General features: G+C 41.7%; 1 protein-coding gene across 1 annotated transcript in view; it reads left to right on the plus strand.

The window, feature by feature from the left end:
- The window catches only part of LOC135550080 (superkiller complex protein 2-like), a 34993-nt gene that overhangs the window by 2913 nt on the left and 9557 nt on the right, over window positions 1-22523 (plus strand). Inside the window, exons 6-25 of the mRNA XM_064980553.1 lie at window positions 301-375; window positions 670-723; window positions 827-984; window positions 1122-1283; window positions 1465-1610; window positions 1761-1907; window positions 2290-2374; window positions 2478-2584; window positions 5545-5691; window positions 6103-6199; window positions 9633-9845; window positions 10072-10182; window positions 10356-10467; window positions 12001-12119; window positions 14409-14540; window positions 15040-15177; window positions 15403-15507; window positions 15634-15769; window positions 17837-17963; window positions 18327-18537. Coding sequence (XP_064836625.1) covers window positions 301-375; window positions 670-723; window positions 827-984; window positions 1122-1283; window positions 1465-1610; window positions 1761-1907; window positions 2290-2374; window positions 2478-2584; window positions 5545-5691; window positions 6103-6199; window positions 9633-9845; window positions 10072-10182; window positions 10356-10467; window positions 12001-12119; window positions 14409-14540; window positions 15040-15177; window positions 15403-15507; window positions 15634-15769; window positions 17837-17963; window positions 18327-18537 — 2582 coding nt within the window. The remainder of the gene's footprint in view (window positions 1-300; window positions 376-669; window positions 724-826; window positions 985-1121; window positions 1284-1464; window positions 1611-1760; window positions 1908-2289; window positions 2375-2477; window positions 2585-5544; window positions 5692-6102; window positions 6200-9632; window positions 9846-10071; window positions 10183-10355; window positions 10468-12000; window positions 12120-14408; window positions 14541-15039; window positions 15178-15402; window positions 15508-15633; window positions 15770-17836; window positions 17964-18326; window positions 18538-22523) is intronic.

The following is a 22523-nucleotide window of genomic DNA, read 5'->3' on the forward strand; positions in this document are numbered from 1 at the left end:
TTGGAACGCTGACTGAGCCAGGCCTAATCGCCCAACATCAGTGCCCGACCTCACTAATTCTCTTGTGGATGAATGGAAGAGAATCCCTGCAGTAATGTTCCAACATCTAGTGGGAAGCCTTCCCAGAATCATTAATCCCCTTTGATTTTGGAATGAGATGTTTGACGTGCAGGTGTCCACATACTTCTGGTCATGTAGTGTATATGGCTCTGAGATGTATAATACATGTTTGTTGTAAATAATGTCTTCCCTTAAGTCAAATATAGAATATAAATATGATCTCTTTATGTTGTCACATAGGTGGTATGGAGGAGCTGACACTGGAACAAATCAAGAAGAAATCCGAGCTGGAGGAGGACATAGACTTTGAGAAAGGTGATTTTACATTTCTTTATGGGGTTGAAATGGTGAAGGGGCAATTGTCACACCAAAGACTGCCTGTGCACAGTGAGGGAGGAGGGTGATTGCTTTTGAATGAAAATGCATACAGACGTAATCTTTGAAAGTAAAAAAAACAGTCTGTGTGCTGTTCCCTAGGAACCAAATGGTTCTCTTCAAAAATCAGAATACAGATTTAAGATCTTTTTGTTATTGAGCATATGTGTTTCTTGCTTGGTTTATTTCATGTGTATGTAAGTAATATACAGTATGTATTTCCCTTTACCTTAGAGTTACTCACAGTGCCCCCTGGACTGAAAGTTGGGATGGACTTCAGTGACAAAGGTTTGAATGGCCATTTATTCCTAAAGGTTATCCTCTTGGCTTGAACTTGGCTTGAATACATATATAATATGTTTTCTTTCTTTAAAAAAAATTCTCTATGAAGATGCCAAAACCACAAAGGGAGAAATCAATCTCCTGTCCCTCCTGTCCACCTTTGATGACATCATAGACTCCCAGCCTGAGGCAGAGGAGAAGGGCCACGGAAGTGGAAATGCACCCAAACTGCCTAGAACCAACAGCCTGGAAGACCTGGGGATCAAGGTATTGAATAAATAGTTTTTGTTGTTGTTTATTGACAAATACAATCTACATCTCAAATGTAGTTTCCCCTTCTAACTTAGCTTCTGGAGTTTATCATGTTCATATACTGAAAGGTGGTTGTTTATTTCCATCTGTAGGACTCTCCCTCTACACCTGGGACCACCTCTACAGAGAAGAAAGATGGAGGAACGACCAAACCAGCAGGGGACCAGGAGGAGAAGAAGAGATGGGCAATCCCAATAAACATCACCTCCCCCTGCGGTGACTTCTACAAACGTATCCCTAACCCTGCGTTCAAGGTACTGTGCTGTAAAAATATGATGTTGGTTTGATAAATGAAGTTGAATATGTCGATGATGAATGTGTTGATTAGTCCCGTGTAGTTTTGGTTTATATTTTAATGACATTATTAGTCTAATCTCTTATTGACACATAATCTTGTTCATTCCACAATACTAATGTGATTCCCACCTCTCCCAGTATCCCTTTGAGTTGGATGTGTTCCAGAAGCAGGCAGTATTGAGGCTGGAGGCCCATGAGTCTGTGTTCGTGGCAGCTCACACATCAGCAGGCAAAACCGTGGTGGCAGAATACGCCATAGCACTCTCACAGAAGCACATGACCAGGTGTGTGTATTTACACATTTGTCATGTTCTATAAAATCTTTCATCCAACAGGGTAAAAATATGGGATTTATTAGTCATTCCTGATGTTTTGACCTGAATCATTGAAATGGACGAAAAGGAAATTGAGTTGTTCCTGGTTTTCTGTGATAGGACCATCTACACCTCCCCCATCAAGGCGCTGTCCAATCAGAAGTTCCGGGACTTCAAGACCACCTTTGGGGACGTGGGGCTGCTGACCGGGGACGTCCAGCTGAGTCCTGAAGCCTCCTGTCTCATCATGACCACTGAGATATTGAGGTGACGTAACATATACAGTACATCATATACATCACTTAGAAAACATGTCACATTATTATATAACTGTACACATTATATCACACTGTCACATTATACCTCCACGCCTCTAGGACCAAGCTCCACTCTATGGGGATTGCAACATATACAGTACATCATATACACCAAACATTACACATTATAATATAAAATGACACATTATATCACACATTAACCCCATGGAACACTGTTTTTATACTGTCTAATTGAACGCATACCATGGTTATATTTTTACATACCCCTATTTATATAGACCTATACATCAGCTTACTAACTATGTAACACTGAGGGATGCTTTTCCATGTACTGTTTGACTGACAGTACTCTCTCCCTCTCTCTCTTGTAGGTCCATGCTCTATAACGGTTCGGAGGTCATCAGAGATTTAGAGTGGGTGATCTTTGACGAGGTTCACTACATCAATGATGCTGAGGTAACGGCGAAGCCTCACTCTCAACCTACCTCTCTCACTGTTTTAGTCAATCACACGTGTCACTAAATCTCATTCTCTTCCGTTTTCTTTCCCTCCCTATTAGAGAGGAGTGGTGTGGGAGGAGGTTCTGATCATGTTACCTGACCACGTCAGCATTATTCTTCTGAGTGCCACTGTCCCCAACGCTGTGGAGTTCAGTGAGTGGATCGGGTACGTTGTCAACTATTGTCCACTGTTCTCCTGATCACCCCACCTTAACACCTGTCATCACCAAACCCAAAGCATGTACACTATATATACAAAAGTCTGTGGACACCCCTTCAATTTACTGGATTTGGCTATTTCAGCCACAACCGTTGCTGAAAGGTGTATAAAATCGAGCACACAGCCATGCAATCTTCATAGACAAACATTTGCAGTAGAAGAGCTCAGTGGCTTTCAACGTGACACCTTTCCAACAAGTCAGTTTGTCAAATTTCTGCCCTGCTAGAGATGCCCCAGTCAACTGAAGTGCTGTTATTGTGAAGTGGAAACGACTAAGAGCAACAACGGCTCAGCCGCGAAGTGGTAGGCCATACAAATCAAAATCAAATCCAATTTTATTGGTCAAATACACATGTTTAGCAGATGTTATTGCGGGTGTAGTGAAATGCTTGTATTTCTAGCTCCAAGAGTGCTGTAATATCTAACAAGTAATATATAACAATTTCACAACAATACACACAAATCTAAAGGAAAGGAATTAAGAATATATCAATATTTGGATGAGCAATGTCAGAGCGGCATAGACTAAAATACTGTAGAATAGAATATAATACAGTATACACTACCGTTCAAAAGTTTGGGGTCACTTAGAAATGTCCTTGTTTTGAAAGAAAAGCACATTTCTGTCCATTTAAAATAACATCAAATTGATCAGAAATACAGTGTAGACATGGTTCATTTTGTGAATGACTATTGTAGCTGGAAATGGCTGATTTTTAATGGAATATCTACATAGTCGTACAGAGGTCCATTATCAGCAACCGTCACTGTTATTTTAATGGACAAAAAATATGCTTTCTTTCAAAAACAAGGACATTTCTCAGTGACCCCAAACTTTTGAATGGTAGGGTATACATAGAGATGAGTAATGCAAAATATGTAAACATTATTAAAGTGACTAGTGTTCCATTATTAAAGTGGCCAGTGATTTCAAGTCTATGTATATAGGGCAGCAGTCTCTAAGGTCCTAGTGATGGCTATTTAACAGTCTGATGGCCTTGAGATAGAAGCTGGTTTTTAGTCTCGGTCCCAGCTTTGATGCACCTGTACTGACCTCGCCTTCTGGATGGTAGCGGGGTGAACATGCAGTGGCTTGGGTGGTTGTTGTCCTTGATGATCTTTTTTTTTGCCTTTGTGACATCAGGTGCTGTAGGTGTCCTGGAGGGCAGGTAGTTTGCCCCCAGTGATGGGTTGGGCAGACCGCACCACCCTGTGAGGTGCCCTGTGATTGCGGGCGGTGCAGTTGCAGGCGGTGATACAGCCCGACAGGATACTCTCAATTGTGCATCTGTAGAAGTCTGAGGGTTTTAGGTGCCAAGCCAGATTTCTTCAGCCTTCTGTTGCGCCTTCTTCATCACAATGTCTGTGTGGGTGAACCATTTCAGTTTGTCAGTGATATGTATGCTGAGGAACTTGCTTTCCACCTTCTCCACTGCGGCCCTGTCGATGTGGATAGGGGGGTGCTCCCTCTGCTGTTTCCTGAAGTCCAGGATCAGCTCCTTTGTTTTGTTGACGTTGAGTGAGAGGTTATTTTCCTGGCACCACACTCCCAGAGCCTACAGGGAGGAGGTAAGGGCTATCTCGTTATTGTAGGTGAACAGACCTACTACTCTTGTGTCGTCTGCATTCTTGATGATTGAGTTGGAGGCGTGCGTGGCCACGCAGTCAAAGGTGAACAGGGAGTACAGGAGGGGGCTGAGCATGCACCCTTGATGGGCCCCTGTGTTGAGCCCGCAGAACAGGACCGTCGAGTGCTGAAGTGCATAACGTGTAAAAATCGTCTGTCCTCGGTTGCAACACTCACTACCGAGTTCCAAACTGCCTCTGGAGGCAATGTCAGCACAAGAACTGTTCGTCGGGAGCTTCATGAAATGGGTTCCCATGGCCGAGAAGCCACACACAAGCCTAAGATCATCATGCGCAATTCCAAGCATCGTCTGGAGTGGTGTAAAGCTCACCACCATTGGACTCTGAAGCAGTGGAAATGCGTTCTCTGGATTGATGAATCATGCTTCACATTCTGGCAGTCCAACACATGAATCTGTGTTTGGCGGATGCCGGGAGAACGCTACCTGTCCCAATGCGTAGTGTCAACTGTAAAGTTTTGTAAGGAGGAATAATGGTCTGGGACTGTTTTTCATGGTTCAGGCTAAGCCCCTTAGTTCCAGTGAATGGAAATCTTAACGCTACAGAATACAATGACATTCTTGACAGTTCTGTGCTTCCAACTTTGTGGCAACAGTTTGGAGAAGGCCCTTCCCTGTTTCAGCATGACAATGCCCCCGTGCACAAAGCGAGGTCCTTAAAGAATTGTTTTGTTGAGATTGGAGTGCAAGAAGTTGACTAGCCTGCACAGAGCCCTGACCTGAACCTCGTCGAATACCTTTGGGATGAATTGGAACGCCGAGCCAGGCCTAATCACCCACAACATCAGTGCCCGACCTCACTAATGCTCTTGTGGCTGAATGTTCCAACATCTAGTGGAAAGCCTTTCCAGAAGAGTGGAGGATATTATAGCAGCAAAGGGGCGACCAATTCCATATTAATGCCCATGATTTTGGAATGAGATGTTTGACGAACAGGTGTCCACTTTTGGTCATGTAGTGTATGTTGGGAAAGACACCGTTAAACCATGCATGTTTTCGTGAGTACATGACCTACTGAGTCTAAAACTAGGGCCCAGAGTTTTTCATATCTCTAGGACCCAGAGTATTTGTTGGTCAAGTCATGTGGTTAGAAAAAACTCCTGACCCTAGTTAAAGTACAGTGATAGCTGTTGCTATGGTCACAGTATGAAGCATGTATAGTGTGTGTTGTGGTTGGCCTGTAGTTTATGAATGGAATAATGTCTTTGAGTTGTGTACAGATGCTTTAGTTTCTCCACTCCCTTCCTATCTCCTCTCCAGGCGCATTAAAAAGAAGCACATCTATGTGATCAGCACAGCGAAGAGACCTGTGCCTCTGGAGCACTACCTGTACACAGGCAACAGCACCAAGACCCAAAAGGAGATGTTCCTACTGCTGGACCCTACGGGCAACTTCCAAACCAAAGGGTAAGTACGCACACACACACGCACACACACCTGGCCTCATAACAGCTTGGATGGTAATCCGAAAATTATCCATACCGTCAATTTATCCAGGAAATGTTACTGATAACGTTAATAAAGATTAGTAACCTTTACTAGAGGAATGTGACATTTGAAATTAAATGTCTGCTACTATTGCTAACAGGACAATTGATAGCCACTGCATTCAAAATAGTAGCAGTAGTAGTTTTAAAGGTAATATAAAAAGGAACTGGTGCACATTAATGTTGTGAACTTATCATTCAATTTATCATTATCGTGATAATCAGTCAATATATAGTGATAGGGCTTTTTGTCTGTATCGCCCAGTTCTAGTTGTCATGGAGAGTAATGTATTGATCACTTTTTAATGTTGGTGGTTTCTTTGTTTTTAAGGTACTACGCTGCTATAGATGCCAAAAAGGAACGCACCAGTAAACACACACAGTCTTTTGGGACGAAAAATCCATCTCAGAACACTACACCTAGTCAGGTACAGAATATCACCCCTAGTCTCTCTGGGCTTTATCTTAACAAACCTAACACAATGGTAAATCTAAGCGCTATAGATTCGGAGGGGGGTGTCAGAAATATTGTTGCTATTTTCACAACCGTAATTGTGGGTGCAGTTCCTTGCGGCGGCGCGAAACAGCTGGGTTTTGATGAGTAAACAAGTTGTAGGTGTGTCGAGGCTTGCCCCCTCACTGGTCAATCAGAACCTGCTTCATGGCTAAATATGTGGTTGCTTCAAGTTGTATATTTACGGTATTTCATGTATTGTGTTGTCATCAACTCCAATTCTAAATGTTAGTCTGTTATAGCCTAGTACGTTAAATAGCCTGGCCCATATTTTCACAATATTTTGAGCATGTTTGCAGTCCAATCAAATTCAAAATAAAAACGAAACATCAACTTCTTTCAAATAGGCTATGTCTAAATGCAGTTGCAGGCACCGTAATTGCTCCCCGTGGGCGTATAATACAGACAAGGCAACATAGACTATGGATGGTTTTACGGACATCCAAACTTTTCACAGGAGCTGGATAAAGATCCAATATAAAGAGAAAGGGGTCCACTCTCCGTATACTGCTATACTGCTTCCAAGTATAATGTTTTATAAACATATTACAACCATCTTACAGATCGCATTCACACTTCTCTAGAAGTTGCATTGCATGTGGGCTCCTGAGTGGCGCAGCAGTCGAAGGCACTGCATCTCAGTGCTAGAGGCGTCACTACATACCCTGGTTTAATCCCGGGCTGTATCACAACCGGCCGTGATCGGGAGTCCCATAGGGCGGCGCACAATTAATTTAATTAAAACCAGTCTGTTTTTTTATATTATAAAATCGTCAGGATAAAAAAAGACATAACGCATTGTGGTTGAACCAGCCTGCTTTTATAGTAGGCCATGGGTAAGGGCTTGGGTTTTGAACATATGACACGGAAAACAAGCAATTGTTACAGGAAAATATCTTCTAAATACAATGTTCACTGGTATTTACAGAGGTTCTCGTCTCTCTTTTCATGATGGACATGGACACATGTAGCCTACATCAAGGAGGGGGGATTTACACACGTATAAAATGGAGCTGCATGGCTCAAATAATGTAGGCCTGCCTACAATACATACAGTTCATTCAGAAAGTATTCAGAACACTTGACATTTTCCACATTTTGTTACGTTACAGCCTTATTCTAAAAAAATATATATTTTTTTTTCCATTGTCAATTTACACACAATACATACCCCATAATGACTAAGCAGAACATTCCAGGGTTTTTCTTTTATTTACTGTTTTCTACATTGTAAAATAATAGTGAAGACATTATGCAGTAAGTCGCTCTGGATAAGAGCGTCTGCTAAATGACTTAAATGTAAATGTAATGCAGCTCTGCTTTGAGCCTGCTTCTTCCATATTTGAATTCAAATTCAATTTAAATCTCCTTCATCGCATACTGGCCCTTTCGTTTTAGGCTACCTTTCTTTTAAGTTCGCATAAATCATAAAATGTGTCATAAATACTTTGACTTATGCAATGTAGAGATAAGAAGGGAGGGATGTTGAGACATACAGTACCAGTCAAAAGTTTGGACACACCTACTCATTCCAGGTTTATTTTTATTTTACTATGTTCTACATTGGAGAAAAGTAGTGACGTCATCAAAACTATGAAATAACACCTATGGAATCATGTAGTAACCCAAAAAGTGTGTTAAACAAATTTAAAATATATTTTATATTTGAGATTCTTCAAAGTAGCCACCCTTTGCCTTGATGATAGTTTTCCACACTCTTGGCATTCTCTCAACCAGCTTCATGAGGAATTATTTTCCAACAGTCCTGAAGGACTTCCCACATATGCTGAGCACTTGCTGGCTGCTTTTCCTTCACTCTGCTGTTCAACTCATCCCAAACCATCTCAATTGGGTTGAGGTCGGGTGATTGTGGAGGCCAGGTCATCTGATGCAGCACTCCTTCATTCACATATTGGTCAAATAGCCCTTACACAGCCTGGAGGTGTGTTGGGTCATTGTCCTGTTGAAAAACAAAGGATAGTCCTGCTAAGCGCAATCCAGATGGGATGGTGTATCACTGCAGAATTCTGTGGTAGCCATGCTGGTTAAGTGTGCCTTGAATTTAAAAAAAAATCAGACTGTGTCACCAGCAAAGCACCCCCACATCTCCTCCTCCATGGTTCACGGTGGGAACCACACATACAGAGATCATCCGTTCACCTACTCTGCCTCTCACAAAGACATGGCAGTTGGAAACAAAAATCTCAAATTTGGACTCATCAGACCAAAGGACAGATTTCCACCGTTCTAATGTCCATTGCTCGTGTTTCTTGGCCCAAGCAAGTCACTTCTCCTTCTTGGTAGCCTTTAGTAGTGGTTTCTTTGCAGCAATTCGACCATGAAGACCTGATTCACTCAGTCCCTCTAAACAGTTGATGTTGAGATGCGTCTGTTACTGAAACACTGTGAAGCATTTATTTGGGCTACAATCTGAGGTGCAGGTAACTCTAATTAACTTATCCTCTGCAGCAGTGGTAACTCTGGGTGTGTGTAGATTGATGAAGAAAAAAAACAATTTAATTCATTTTAGAATTAGGCTGTAATGTAACAAAATCTGAATACTTTCTGAATGCACTCTTGAGTGAAAGGGAAAGGCAGCTCACAGTTGTGCTCCCCTGAAACTTGATGTTTTAATAAAGCTTTGGTGATTTAAGATTCATTTCCAGGCAGCCTCACGAGCCAAACCCTTTATCAACAGTCTTGACTATTTGGCGATTGCAATGGGCAGGACCCCTAAAACAATTGCCTTCATTGAGAGCAGTTGAGCCTATATCAAATAAAATGAAATTGAAAAAAAAAAAACGTTTTAAAAATGTTTCTAAATACGTGGAATACAGGCACCAAAAGCGCATTACTCTTGTTCCATGTGCAAATGGGCAGTGTGCTTCACAGCTGGATAGGCTGCCTTTGCTCTCAAAATTCATGCCAAAGCCAACCGTGTTACCGCTTAAACCAGCTTTTGGTGGTTCTTAAACATCCCTACCAGCACTGTCTGCAATTAGCACTTTGGCACTGAAATATTTCCACCCCTCCCATCTGAGCAAAAGCGAGCTGATAAAAGACAGGTAAATTACCAATCCTTGTGCAAGTTTGAAAATTAACAGGTCGAAATTGCCAATGAACATACGTTTGACACTAGCACCGCCTTAATGCCAGCCGAACATAGAGACCTCTCTCTCTGTCTCCTTTAACCTCTCTGTCACTCATCCCCATCGTTGGACTTCTGCCAGTCTTTGAACTTCTTCTCTACTTTGCCTTTTCTCCATGAGCCATCTTCTCCCTGTATAATTTCTTTACTCTTTCCCTCTTGCTCCATTTTCTCACCCATCTCCATCTCTCTCCACCAGGACCGGGCAGTGTGGCTTTCCCTCCTCCACTTCCTGTCCCAGCGCCAGCAGACCCCCGTGGTGGCGTTCACCTTCTCCAGAACGCGCTGCGACGACAACGCCCGCTCTTTAGCCTCCATGGACCTCACCAGCTCAGTGGAGAAGAGCGAGATCCACTCCTTTTTCCAGAAGAGCCTGAGACGCCTCAGGGGAGGGGACCGCCAGCTGCCCCAGGTAGGGTGCAATCTAGCTGGAGCCTGTTGTCTGGGAGAACTAAGATCTGCCTATCATGTTCTATTTTTCCTTGAAAATGTTTCATGAAACCACCAGCAATGCAGTGAAATCGGCTCACAGGACTGCAGAATGATTAATTCCATTTTATAGCCAATTGTAGCACGTAGATTGAACTTTTGGACATATAACCTAGGAATTGTTGTTACCAAGTCCTCCTATGTTGTAGATCCTGTTGATAAGGGACCTACTGAAGAGGGGTATCGGTGTGCATCACAGTGGCATCCTGCCAATCATGAAGGAGGTCATTGAGATGCTGTTCTCGCGGGGGCTAGTAAAGGTGAATCTTATTGGTCCGTTTTTGAATCAGTGTGACGATTTGTCAATATCTTGAAGTGACATGTCTGATTACTAGTCCCAACTTACATCCTCTACCTATGTCATCAACTCAAAATGTATTTAAAGTGCATTTAACAAAGTCTTAACACACTACAATAAATGTGTCTCCCTCAGGTTCTGTTTGCCACTGAGACGTTTGCTATGGGAGTGAACATGCCTGCGAGGACAGTGGTGTTTGACAGCATACGGAAACACGATGGCACCGGCTTCAGAAACCTTCTGCCTGGTACGCTCTCTTCCCTGCTCACACGTTTATATACACAACATTAAGGGTGTAATGGTACACATATTAGTACCGAACCATTCGGTACGGGGACCTCTATTCGGTCTACACTGTAAACCCGGAATACAAATATTATACAATTAAACCCACTAGGCCTATAGGCTATGCCTACGCTGCTTTCTAAGTCTCTTGAGTTTTTTTTTTAATTTCACCTTTATTTAACCAGGTAGGTGGTAACTAAAGCAACTTCAGCCTATGTGCAAGTTGTAATCAAAAATCCAAATCTTAATTTGCCGCATTTCAAACCGTCCTTTCGCGAGGGGCAGCCGGGATCTAGTTCTTTACAATGGCGAGTGGTGGGGTCGATTAACCAGGAGGATTCTTCTCCATCGTTAAAATGTTTGCGAACATTTTGGCTTCCCAGTAGATTACAGTGGCGATGGACAGAGAGAGTATGTCTCCACTGCTCAACGAGAATAACCTGTGCAGCTGCCAACACCTCAAACATGTTGACACATCTACGCCAACATCACCCCAGTATTCCTACCACCGGAACAGGTGAGAAACACAAATAGAACAGCACAACTTTGTCTCCCCTCTGCATTCAAGCAGCCCTTCTCGGCTGAAATTAAAAGAGCGATAGGTAACATTATGTTTATAGCCACGGATATGCGCCCATTGTCGGTGTTTGAGAAGAATAGGGAGGTTCAGCACCTTGTGAAAGTGCTCGAGCCACGTTACAAACTTCTCACACCCATTTCAGCAAACCACCTCTAAATGAGCAAGCTAAAGTTGTCAATGAAGTTGCCAATACACCCTGTGTTGCGCTTACTACAGATGGATGGACGTCCAGGTCTACAGAGAGCTACTTAACAGTAACAGCCCATCACATTTCTGCGGAACGGGGAATGAGAATTACCGTGCTACAGACACGCCCCCTTTACGAGTCACACAAGTGCGCATATTTTTCTCTTTGTTAGAAAACATTATAGCATAGGCCAATGCAATGTTTTACATATTGATTTCACACATATTGCACTTTATTTTAGCATTGTTATTGTTGAGTATTCTTGTGTTTTTCATTTAAGAAAATATAAAGTGTTGGTATTCAAAAATCAACTTCATTTTCCTGCTGTACCGAAACCGAACCATGACTGCAATACCTACCAAACCATGGGTTTGGTGAACCGTTACAACCCTACATAACATCCTTTTCATTCTCTCTCTCGCTCTCTCTGGCAGTCTGACTTTTTCTGTCTGTGTCTGTTTCTCTGACTGCCTCTGTCGGTCTGATAGAAAAGCGGAGCATGCTGCTTACAGGCAGTATTTTAATCTGATGTCACTTCAATCTCTCTCTCGCTTTCTCTCTGATATTTGAGTGGAAAGGAGAAAATAGAATGGATGTTTTTCTACATGTTTAAGAGCTCTTAGTTCCGTATGACTAACCTCTGCCTCTGTCGCTCTCTCTCTCTCTTTCTGTCGTTCTCTCTCTCTCTCTCTCTTTCTTCTCACTCTCTCTCTCTCTTTCTCTCTCAGGTGAGTATATCCAGATGGCTGGTAGAGCGGGTAGGAGAGGTCTGGATGCCACAGGCACTGTCATCATCCTCTGCAAGTCAGGGGTACATGACATGGGGGACCTAAATGTCATGATGCTGGTAAGGCTTCCATCAGAATGTACTGTCTTCTTCCATTCAATACCACTACATCGGTGGACCACTGGTGGTCTGTGGTACATTTTGTTTTTAAATGTATTTTTGTGATGAACTTTATATACTTTTTTTGGTTGACAGGACAAACCAAAACAAACAGACATTAAACACATACACATGTAACCGCCCCATCCCCTTCCCACCTGCAGGACCTGGTTACTTGAGTGCATATATCAAAGTACTGATTTTAAACTGTTGAGTGTTGTAGTCCACATGCTAATATTTTCAGATTTTGCACCATGCGGTCGAGAGATTGACAGTTTAAGTTGTGCGATGTCCATGAATGAGGAAATCCGTTGCTGATGTAGCAGAATGTGTGGGGCTTGCCATCGTAAGGCATCCATTCTCTTGGCTGCTGTTAAGCCGGCAAGCCAAATCATTCTTTGCCTGTATGTTAGGTTCAGTGAAGTCATCATTAAGCAGTAGTAAAAGTGGGAAGACTGGGGATGGATTTCGACAAAATGCTTGATAATGATGAAGCCACAGATTTGCCAAAAAGAGTCTCTTAACTCGTATGCCAAATGGTAGTGGGTGATTTGTGTTTCTTTATGAGAATGTTAATGTTGTACCTGACTGTACTCCAGTCTTAGTTCTGTTTTGAATTGATTGGTGATATGTTGCTTTGAGCAGGAATATATAGCATTTGGTGAACACTATGCCCTAACTTACCCTTGCTGTTAATATAACATACTTGATCTGAACCCCAGGGTACTCTGTATGCACACAGAGCAGAAGGAAGCTGCACATAAAAGATACAATTTAAGAACCAGGCAGATCGTATTTCTTTTTCAGGTCTATTTTTATTTTATTTTTTCTTCCAAAAAAGAAAGGTAAGGGGATGCCTAGTTAGTTGTACAACTGAATGCATTCAACTGAAATCGCTCTTCCGTATTTAACCCAACCCCTCTGAATAAGAGAGGCTGCCTTAATCGAAGTCCACGTCATCGGTGCCCTGGGAGCAGTTGTTGCTGAGGTTTAACTGCCTTGTTCAAGGGCTGAACAGCAGATATTTCCACCTTGCTGGCTTGGGGATTCGTGACTGTTCGATTACTGGCCCAAATACCCTTCTTAAATGTTAGGCTACCTGCCACAGTTGGGAGTATTAATGATTTTTTACTTTTCGCAATACAAATGGTTTAACAAACATCCATCTGTAATAATAGGCCTTTAATCTCTTACATTCACATATCAAATTGATTTGAAATTTTGACCGCCAAAATATTTTATGTAAAAAAATATATTAAAAAAATGCAACATTTGACAGTGGTCCCCTGGAAAGAAACATTTTGGGAATCGCTGCACTTCGTTTATACAAGGGTATTACTTGGCTTACATTTCCCAAGGGTGAGGGGATAGCTCATATAATTAAAAAGGGATTGCTATTCTACTAAGGATAATAAAAATCCCATATTTCGTATTTAAATCCAAAATCCCTCAACAGTTTCCATCTAGCTCGCCCTGTAAGTGCTCCTCCATTGTACAGAACATAGGTAACACACCAATTGGCATCCTATGCCCTATGTAGCACACTACTTTTGACTGGGGACCATAGGGAACTGGTCAAAAGTAGTGCCCTATGTAGGTTTTGGGAATAGGTTACCATTTGGGAAACGGCCATTCACTGCTCCTCTAGGTTTGCTGCACGCTAGCTTGTACAGTATAAACAAGTGCCTCATTAAACTGTCAAGGGGCTTATTTTAAACCAACCTCTTTAATGCGGGACTTTGGAGTGGACTATTTCCTTCTTGAATTGATCCTCCTGTTGCTAGATCAAGGAAATGAAAATCCTCTAAACTGTACTGTAGAAAACATGATTATATCTCCCCATCACCCTCTCGCTGCCAACTGCCATCGTGGATCAATTGTTGGATCAATCTTTGGATCAATTGTTTTAGCCTTATGCTAACAGTCATTTGCTCGATAGCAGCGGTAACTAATCGCTAATTGTTACTGTACAACTATGGCCCAGAGTTTTTCCTGATCAGATCATCTGGAAAGAATGTAGGGCTCCCTATAACAGTTGTTTGCTTTGCTAAATGCTAACTGTAACTGTCTATATGATTTTAGAAATGCTCAACTTCATCCTCCGTACCTCCACCCTGTGTGATCTAGCACTAACCTTTCTCAATCAACATTGAAAGGTTCCTGCTCCATTACCTCCATTTCGTCTTCTTTCTAGTGTATACAACATAGTAGCGACATGAATTTGAATGACACTTCTTCTCTGCCGTCAAGGGGAAGCCCACAGTGCTGCAGTCCCAGTTCAGGCTGACCTACACCATGATCCTCAACCTGCTGCGTGTGGAGGCCCTCCGAGTCACCGACATGATGAGGAGGAGCTTCTCTGAGAGCCACAGAGACACACAGGTACTGTGCTGCATTACCCACAAGCACTTGGGACAAAATTCTAGAGATAATGGATGACAGTTGACGACTACCAGTTAAAAAAAAAATGTGACTACATTTATAAAAACATTTTTTTTTTTAAATGGAGATCAGCTTTAATATTGCAGATGGATTGTGGCTTCCATCAATGCAATTGTCTGCATCAATCCCTCATATATTTTTTTGTAAATATATATAGAATATATCATTCGAGCTCTTTTATCAAAGGTCCATTCAGCTTTTGATAGCAGGAGTCAGAATAGGAATATTGTCCGTAATATACATATTTGATATCACATCTATTTATGCTTATTGATGCTCCACATTCATTTACATTCCTTTAGATTGTCCTACATAAAGTCTCTCTCCAACCTGTGTGTGTGTGTGTATATCAGAGGGTTTGGGCAAAAGCAGAAGACAAATTCCCAGCACATATGAACTAATAATAAAAGTATATCTTATATTGTTGTCCTTCTCTCAGGCCCATGAGCAGCAGATTGGTCAGTTGAAACAGACTCTGTCCTCTCTCCCTCCTCTGGACACGGAGGGTCAGCTGTCTGACCTACTGCCGTACTACTACACTGTCACTGAGCTACGCCTCACTGCTGAGGCGCTGCAGGTACACACACAACATACTGTAAAGGCACACACATGCACCAAGACACACACGTGCCCACTGACAGACACTCACCTATGTATAACACACACAATCTTCAAACACTCAAGCTCAACCACATCACAAAACAACTGAATATAATTGAATGTGCAAAAGTGTCATAATTATTATTGTTATTCTTTTTTATCATCACTAAGGTTTGTTAATTGTCCATCTGTCATCTTTCAGTGTGCTGTTCTGGGGTCTGTGAATGGGTTGAAAGCGCTCTCCGTGGGACGAGTGGTAGTGGTCAACAACAAACAGCACTTCAACGCCCTCGGAGTCATCCTACAGGTGTGTATCTGTGTCTGTCTGTGTGTGGACTGCAACTTTTTTTAGGTGACAAAGGCATGTAATGCAGTAATCGTTCTCCTTTATCACTCCTCCTCTCATCCTTCCTTGCTTTAATTTCTCTCCCAGGTTTCCAGTGACTCAGTGAATCGTACGTTTATTGCTCTCATCATCTGTGAGAAAGGCAATGAGGAGGGAAACGGGGACAGCCCCAACGGCAGTGCCTTCCCCCACCTCTACAACACTGCCCTCTTTACACCTGAAGGTCAGTTCACACACACACACACACACACACACACACACACACACACACACACACACACACACACACACACACACACATACAACACTGCCCTCTTTACACCTGAAGGTCAGTTCACACACACACACACACACACACACACACACACACACACACACACATACACACACATACAACACTGCCCTCTTTACACCTGAAGGTCAGTTCACACACACACACACACACACACACACACACACACACACACACACACACACACACACACACACACACACACACACACACACACACACACACACACACACATACAACACTGCCCTCTTTACACCTGAAGGTCAGTTCATACACACACACACACACACACACACTGATTGATGCCTAATCTCTCCCTATTAGAGACAAACAGTACCAGTCGTTTGGACACACTTACTCATTCCAGGGTTTTTCTTTATTTTTAAAAACTATTTTCTACATAGTGAAGACCAAAAAAGTGTTAAACAAATCTAAATGTATTTTATATTTTGAGTTTCTTCAAAGTAGCCACCCTTTGCCTTGATGACAGCTTTGCACACTCTTGGCATTATCTCAACCAGCTTCATGTGGAATGCTTTTCCAACAGTCTTGAAGAAGTTCCCACATAATGCTGAGCACTTGTTGGCTGCTTTTCCTTCACTCTGCGGTCCAACTCATTCACTATCTCAATTGGGTTGAGGTCGGGTGATTGTAGAGGCCAGGTCATCTGATGCAGCACTCCATCACTCTCCTTCTTGGTCAAATAGCCCTTACACAGCCTGGAGGTGTGTTGTGTCATTGTCCTGTTGAAAAATAAATTATAGTCCCACTAAGCCCAAACCAGATGGGATGGCATATCGTGGCAGAATACTGTTGTAGCCATGCTGTTTAAGTGTGCCTTGAATTCTAAATAAATCACGTACAGTGTCACCAGCAAAGCACCATCACAGGGCGGTAGGTAGCCTCGTGGTTATAGCGTTGGGCCAGTAACCCTTGAACAAGACAGTTAACCCACTGTTACCCGGTAGGCCATCATTGTAAATAAGAATTTGTTTTTAACTGACTTGCCTAGTTAAATAAAGGTGAAAAAAAATATATATATCACACCTCATTCTTCACAGTGGGAACCACACATGCGTTGATCATCCGTTCACCTACTCTGCGTCTCACATAATAGACATGGCGATTGGAACCAAAAATCTCACATTTGGACTCACCAGACCAAAGAACAGATTTCCACTGGTCTGATGTCCATTGCTCGTGTTTCTTAGCCTAAATCAAGTCTCTTCTTCTTATCGGTGTCCTAGTAGTGGTTTCTTTGCAGCAATTCAACCATGAAGGCCTGACTCACGCACTCTTCTGAACAGTTGATGTTGAAATGTGTCTTACTTGAACTCTGTGAAGCATTTATTTTGGCTGCAATCTGAGGTGCAGTGAACTTCTCTTCTGCAGCAGAGGTAACTCTGGGCCTTCCTTTCCTGTGGCGGTCCTCATGAGAGCCAGTTTCATCAAAGCCCTTGAAGGTTTTTGCGACTGCACTTGAAGAAATGTTCAAAGTTCTTAACATTTTCCGTATTGACTGACCTTCATGTTTTAACGTAATGATGGACTGTCGTTTCTCTTTGCTTATTGACCTGTTCTTGCCATAATATGGACTTGGTCTTTTACCTCATGAAGCTGGTTGAGATAATGCCAAGAGTGTCCAAAGCTGTCATCAAGGCAAAGGGTGGCTACTTTGAATATAAATATATTTTGATTTGTTTAACCTTTTCTTGTTTACTAGAGGATTCCATATGTGTTATTTCATAGTTTTGATGTCTATTATTCTACAATGTAGAAATTAGTTAAAATAAATATCAACCCTTGAATGAGTAGGTGTGTCCAAACTTTTGACTGGTACTGTACACATTTACCAATAAAGACACACACCGCTGCCTAAACACACACACGGCTATTTGAACACACACAGAAACATGCTAACACTAACTAACAAGTTCACATAAGCTTAAACTGAATAACCAATAACGATTGTGTACGTTCTGTATGATCCACTGATAGGTCCCTGCAGTCACACGGTCCAGAAGCTGAAGCTACAGGACATCTCAGCCATCACAGTCAAGACCCTGAAGGTGATCCCTGACCGAATCATCGACAACTACAACAAGAGGCAGCAGCTGCGCTTCAGGTGTGTATGTTAGTATGTGTGTGTGACTCTGTATGCGTGACACTGTGTGTGTGACACTGTATGTGTGACACTGTATGTGTGTGTGTGCGCATTCATGCATTATTATGTAGCGTATACAGTATGTTTCAGCCTTTTTGCACATTATCGCTCCACTGAGCCAACACAACCATGTTTATCTAGGCAAATTAGGTGTTTATATATGTAATGTCATCATGACCACTCAAGTGTATCCATATACCTTCTTCTTTCGAATAGCACTCTACATGTCATTGAATGCACAGAAAAAAGAGCCACCTCTCTTGAGTCTATTTTCATCTTTATCTCCTTCCTTTCATTTTTTCTCCCACGCTCCATTTCACACAGGCTTGATCCTCCGGGTCAAGCCATTTCCACGGCAACCCAGGAACTCCTGCGATTGGCGGAGGCCAACCCAGGCGGGATGATGACCCTTGACCCAGTGAACGACTTCCAGCTGAAGAGTGTGGATGTGGTGGAGGGCACCATGAGGCTGCGTGTGCTGCAGGACAGCCTGAAGGACTTCAGCTGCATCCACTCACCCACCTTCTCAGAACAGGTGTGTGTGTGTGTGTGTGACGTTTTATTTTTGTGTCAAATCACCAGTTGGCAACCCATCCCTAATGGGATTAATTTACATAAATAAACATAATTCACTATGATAATTAATCTTGCGGTGTTCTATGCAGTGCAATTCGCAACAGAGTGAATTTTTTTTGGATAAAAATCAATAGATAATAGTAAATAAGGTTATCCAAACAATAATTATATACCTAGAGCAGTAAAAAATATATATATACTGTACACACACATATACATTACCAGTCAAAAGTTTAGACACACCTACTCATTCCAGGGTTTTTCTTTATTTTTACTATTTTCTACATTGTAGAATAATAGTGAAGACATCAAAACAATGAAATAACACATGGAATCATGTAGTAACCAAAAGTGTTTAACAAATCAAAATATATTTGTTTGCCTTGATGACAGCTTTGCACGCTCTTGGCATTCTCTCAACCAGAAACTAAATATTTGTATAATGTAATTATAGGTAGCACTTTTTCTTTTATTCCAGGCTTTATCTAAATATTCCGCAAACGGAAATAAACAATGGACAAAAAACTATTTAACTTTCTCCTCATCGCTCAGCCACATAATGCCAGGGTATATCTGTTGGGCTTTCTGGAATAAGAGCAAGTGTCTATCGTGGTAGCAAGAGCAAGAGGATAAAGTTAGTTTTATTCTCCATTTCTTTGAGGTCACAATAACAACATAGTCTTTCCTCTTCCATTTCACCACAATACCGACCTGTTTCAATATGCAGAGACAATATTCCTGATCTGACCTGTTTCAATACGCAGAGGCAATATCCCTGATCTGACCTGTTTCAATACGCAGAGTCAATATCCCTGATCTTACCTGTGCACATAGTGATCTCTTGCTATTAGGTAGGTTATACATAATCTCATCCCACCCCACCGATCACCATAGACCACCCTCGTTTGGTTTCCATGTGCTATATATTTTTCAATTGGGATGTTTTACATAATTTTTTTACCTTTCTAATCGAATAGTATGCACAGATTCTGAGCTAAAAATGAAAACCTTTCCTACCAGTATAATTATATTATTTATTGACTATGGCTTTCCAAAATGCCCAACACTGCTATTTGTGTGATTTATTTACATTTATTTTTTTAACCATTCCTGAACCTGTGACCAGAAACAAGCTACATAGGGTCAATACCAAAACAAAATCTATTGATTCTGTGACTTTGCAGCAAAATCTACAGAGCTGAGATTGTTGTATGTCCCATATATATAGCATTCTGTTGGTAGCAAGAATCTTATATAATAATTTAAATAGAAAAACTCTTAGTGTTGAATCAAGTGTAGTTGTTTGTACAAGTTCATAAACCATGTGCCATGGAATTAGTACATTGAAAATCTCTTCATTTAATTTGCAACCTGTATGATGCAGCTGTCAACATTTTTGTCCTCAAATGAAACTGGTATATTTTTCTATTTATGCCAGTTCCTTTCAGCCAATTTGTGTTTTTAATATATGACAGGCAAACAAGTTCCCTACCTTCTCCCTTTTCCACTTGTCGCCTCCATTGTTGTGGTTGTGCTGCAATCAGTTGGTAGTAAATTTGGATTGAGCAGATATTCCCATATATTTTTGATAACTACATATGTGACATATCCATTTATATTCATAATATCATTAATAAATATATATATTTTTAAATGTTTAAATCTCCATAAAGCCTGGGGTCGAACCCGGGTCTGGAGTGAATGTTCAAGCACTGCGATGCAGTGCCTTAGACTTCTGCGCCACTCGGGAGGCCCTGTAAAATATTTCTGATTATTGTACAGCCTGAGAAGATATGGCTCTATACAGACTCTGGATTTACGAAAACCGTGCATGTGTGTCCCTTCCAAACGCTGTCCTGACATTGCAGTAATGATGTTTGAGCACTCATATAATGAACAGAGACAGGTCTGACAGACTGTCTTCACACACCTGCGTCCTCCTCTTGTCTGCCTCTCTTACCCTCCATCTTTTCCACTTCATTCTCTCTCCCTTCTGTCTTTGTTTCAATCTATAGCCCAGTTCCCATTTTAACAAAGGGTCTCAGAGTGTAATTATGTTTATATAGGATCCCTTCATGAATTTGATTACGTGGACAGGGTGGACCTGATTCTATATCAACACTCCTACTCTGAGACTCTTTCTGAATACAAGCCCTGGCCTCTTTCTATACTGATTTCTCATAGTAATTACATCAGCCTGTACTTTATTAGAGCCTGCACGAAGCATTGTAAAAACCTAGCCTTGTTAGATATTTCCCTCTCTTGTTCAGTGGCCAACTCAGTGGCCTTGTGGTTAGTGTCAGCCCTGAGATTAGAAGGTTGGGAGTTCGATCCCCAGCCGAGTCATAACAAAGATAGTAAAAATGCGATCCGCTGCGTCTCTGCTTGGCACTCAGCATTAAGGAGATCGATTGCGGGGTAAGGCCATGCGATAGAGTAGCAAAGTACCTGTACATTAAGCTGCATCACGCTACGGAACCAGAAGATTGGCTCCTGCTCCTATTAGCGGTTCTGGCTCGCACAAGCCAAGGCTCGTGCATGTCCACTGCCTTGTTCCAGGATAAGGATGAGATGAGAACAGCAGAGCAGGGAGTTCTATAATTACCTGTGTAGGCAGTGCAGAGTCACACATCACCACTCTCTGTCTCACTGAGGCGATACATTAGGACTGTATATCATTAGAGCCATCGCTCAGTCAGGCAGTAGCCTATGTGCTACTTCTGCTGGACTCTAATTTCTTCAGGAGATAGCTCACACACACTATCTTCTGTCTGTAATGGCATGCAGTGTCCTCCTGTCTTTGTCACATATACATGACTTGTTAAACAAAATCTTTCTCTCAACAATTGTATCAGTATACAATATAATTTTTTGATTATCTGTAGTATACAATATAGCTCAGTATTTGTAATATTTATTTTATACAGTCTTTTTTGCTCATCTTTATCAAAGGGTCCAATAAGTGAAGTGCATTCAGAAAGTATTTTGACCCCTTGACTTTGACATTTTTTTTGTTACGTTACAGCCTTATTCTAAAATGTATTAAATTGCTTTTTTCCCTCAATCTACACACAATCCCCCATTTTGACAAAGCAAAAACAGGTTTTTAGAATTTTTTGCAAATGTGTATAAAAAACAACTATCACATTTACATAAATATTCAGACCCTTTACTCAGTACTTTGTTGAAGCACCTTTGGCAGCGATTACAACCTTGAGTCTTCTTGGGTATGACGCTACAAGCTTAGCACACCTGTATTTGGGTAGTTTCTCCCATTCTTCTCTGCAGATCCGCTCAAGCTCTGTCAGGTTGGATGGGGAACGTCGCTGCGCAGCTATTTTCAGGTCGCTCCAGAGGTATTAGATCTCTCTGTACTTTTCTCCATTCATCTTTCCCTCGACCCTGACTAGTCTCCCAGTCCCTCAGTCCCTGCGGCTGAAAAACATCCCCACAGCATGATGCAATTCCTTCGACCTCATGGCTTGGTTTTTGCTCTGACATCTGTCAACAGTGGGACCTTATATAGACAGGTTTGTGCCTTTCCAAATCATGTTCAATCAATTTAATTTACCCCAGGTGGACTCCAATCAAGTTGTAGAAACATCTCAAGGATGTTCAATGGAAACAGAATTTACCTGAGCTCAATTTCAAGTCTCATAGCAAAGGGTCTGAATACTTATGTAAATAAGGTATTTTTGTTTTTTATAAATTTGCTAAAATTTCGAAAAACCTGTTTTCGCTTTGTCATTATGGGGTATTGTGTGTAGATTGTGAGGAAATAAATACATTTGATCAATTTTCGGATAAACCTGTAACGTAACAAAATTAAGAAAAAGTCAAGGGGTCTGAATACTTTTCCGAATCCAAAATATGTGCGAGTGATAGCCTACATCCATGTACAACCTTGCCTCTACGGTAAATGTATTGTAAACGAGGTGAAATTGC

This window comes from Oncorhynchus masou, chromosome 12 (genome assembly GCF_036934945.1).
Source record: "Oncorhynchus masou masou isolate Uvic2021 chromosome 12, UVic_Omas_1.1, whole genome shotgun sequence".
NCBI classification, from domain to species: domain Eukaryota; kingdom Metazoa; phylum Chordata; class Actinopteri; order Salmoniformes; family Salmonidae; genus Oncorhynchus; species Oncorhynchus masou.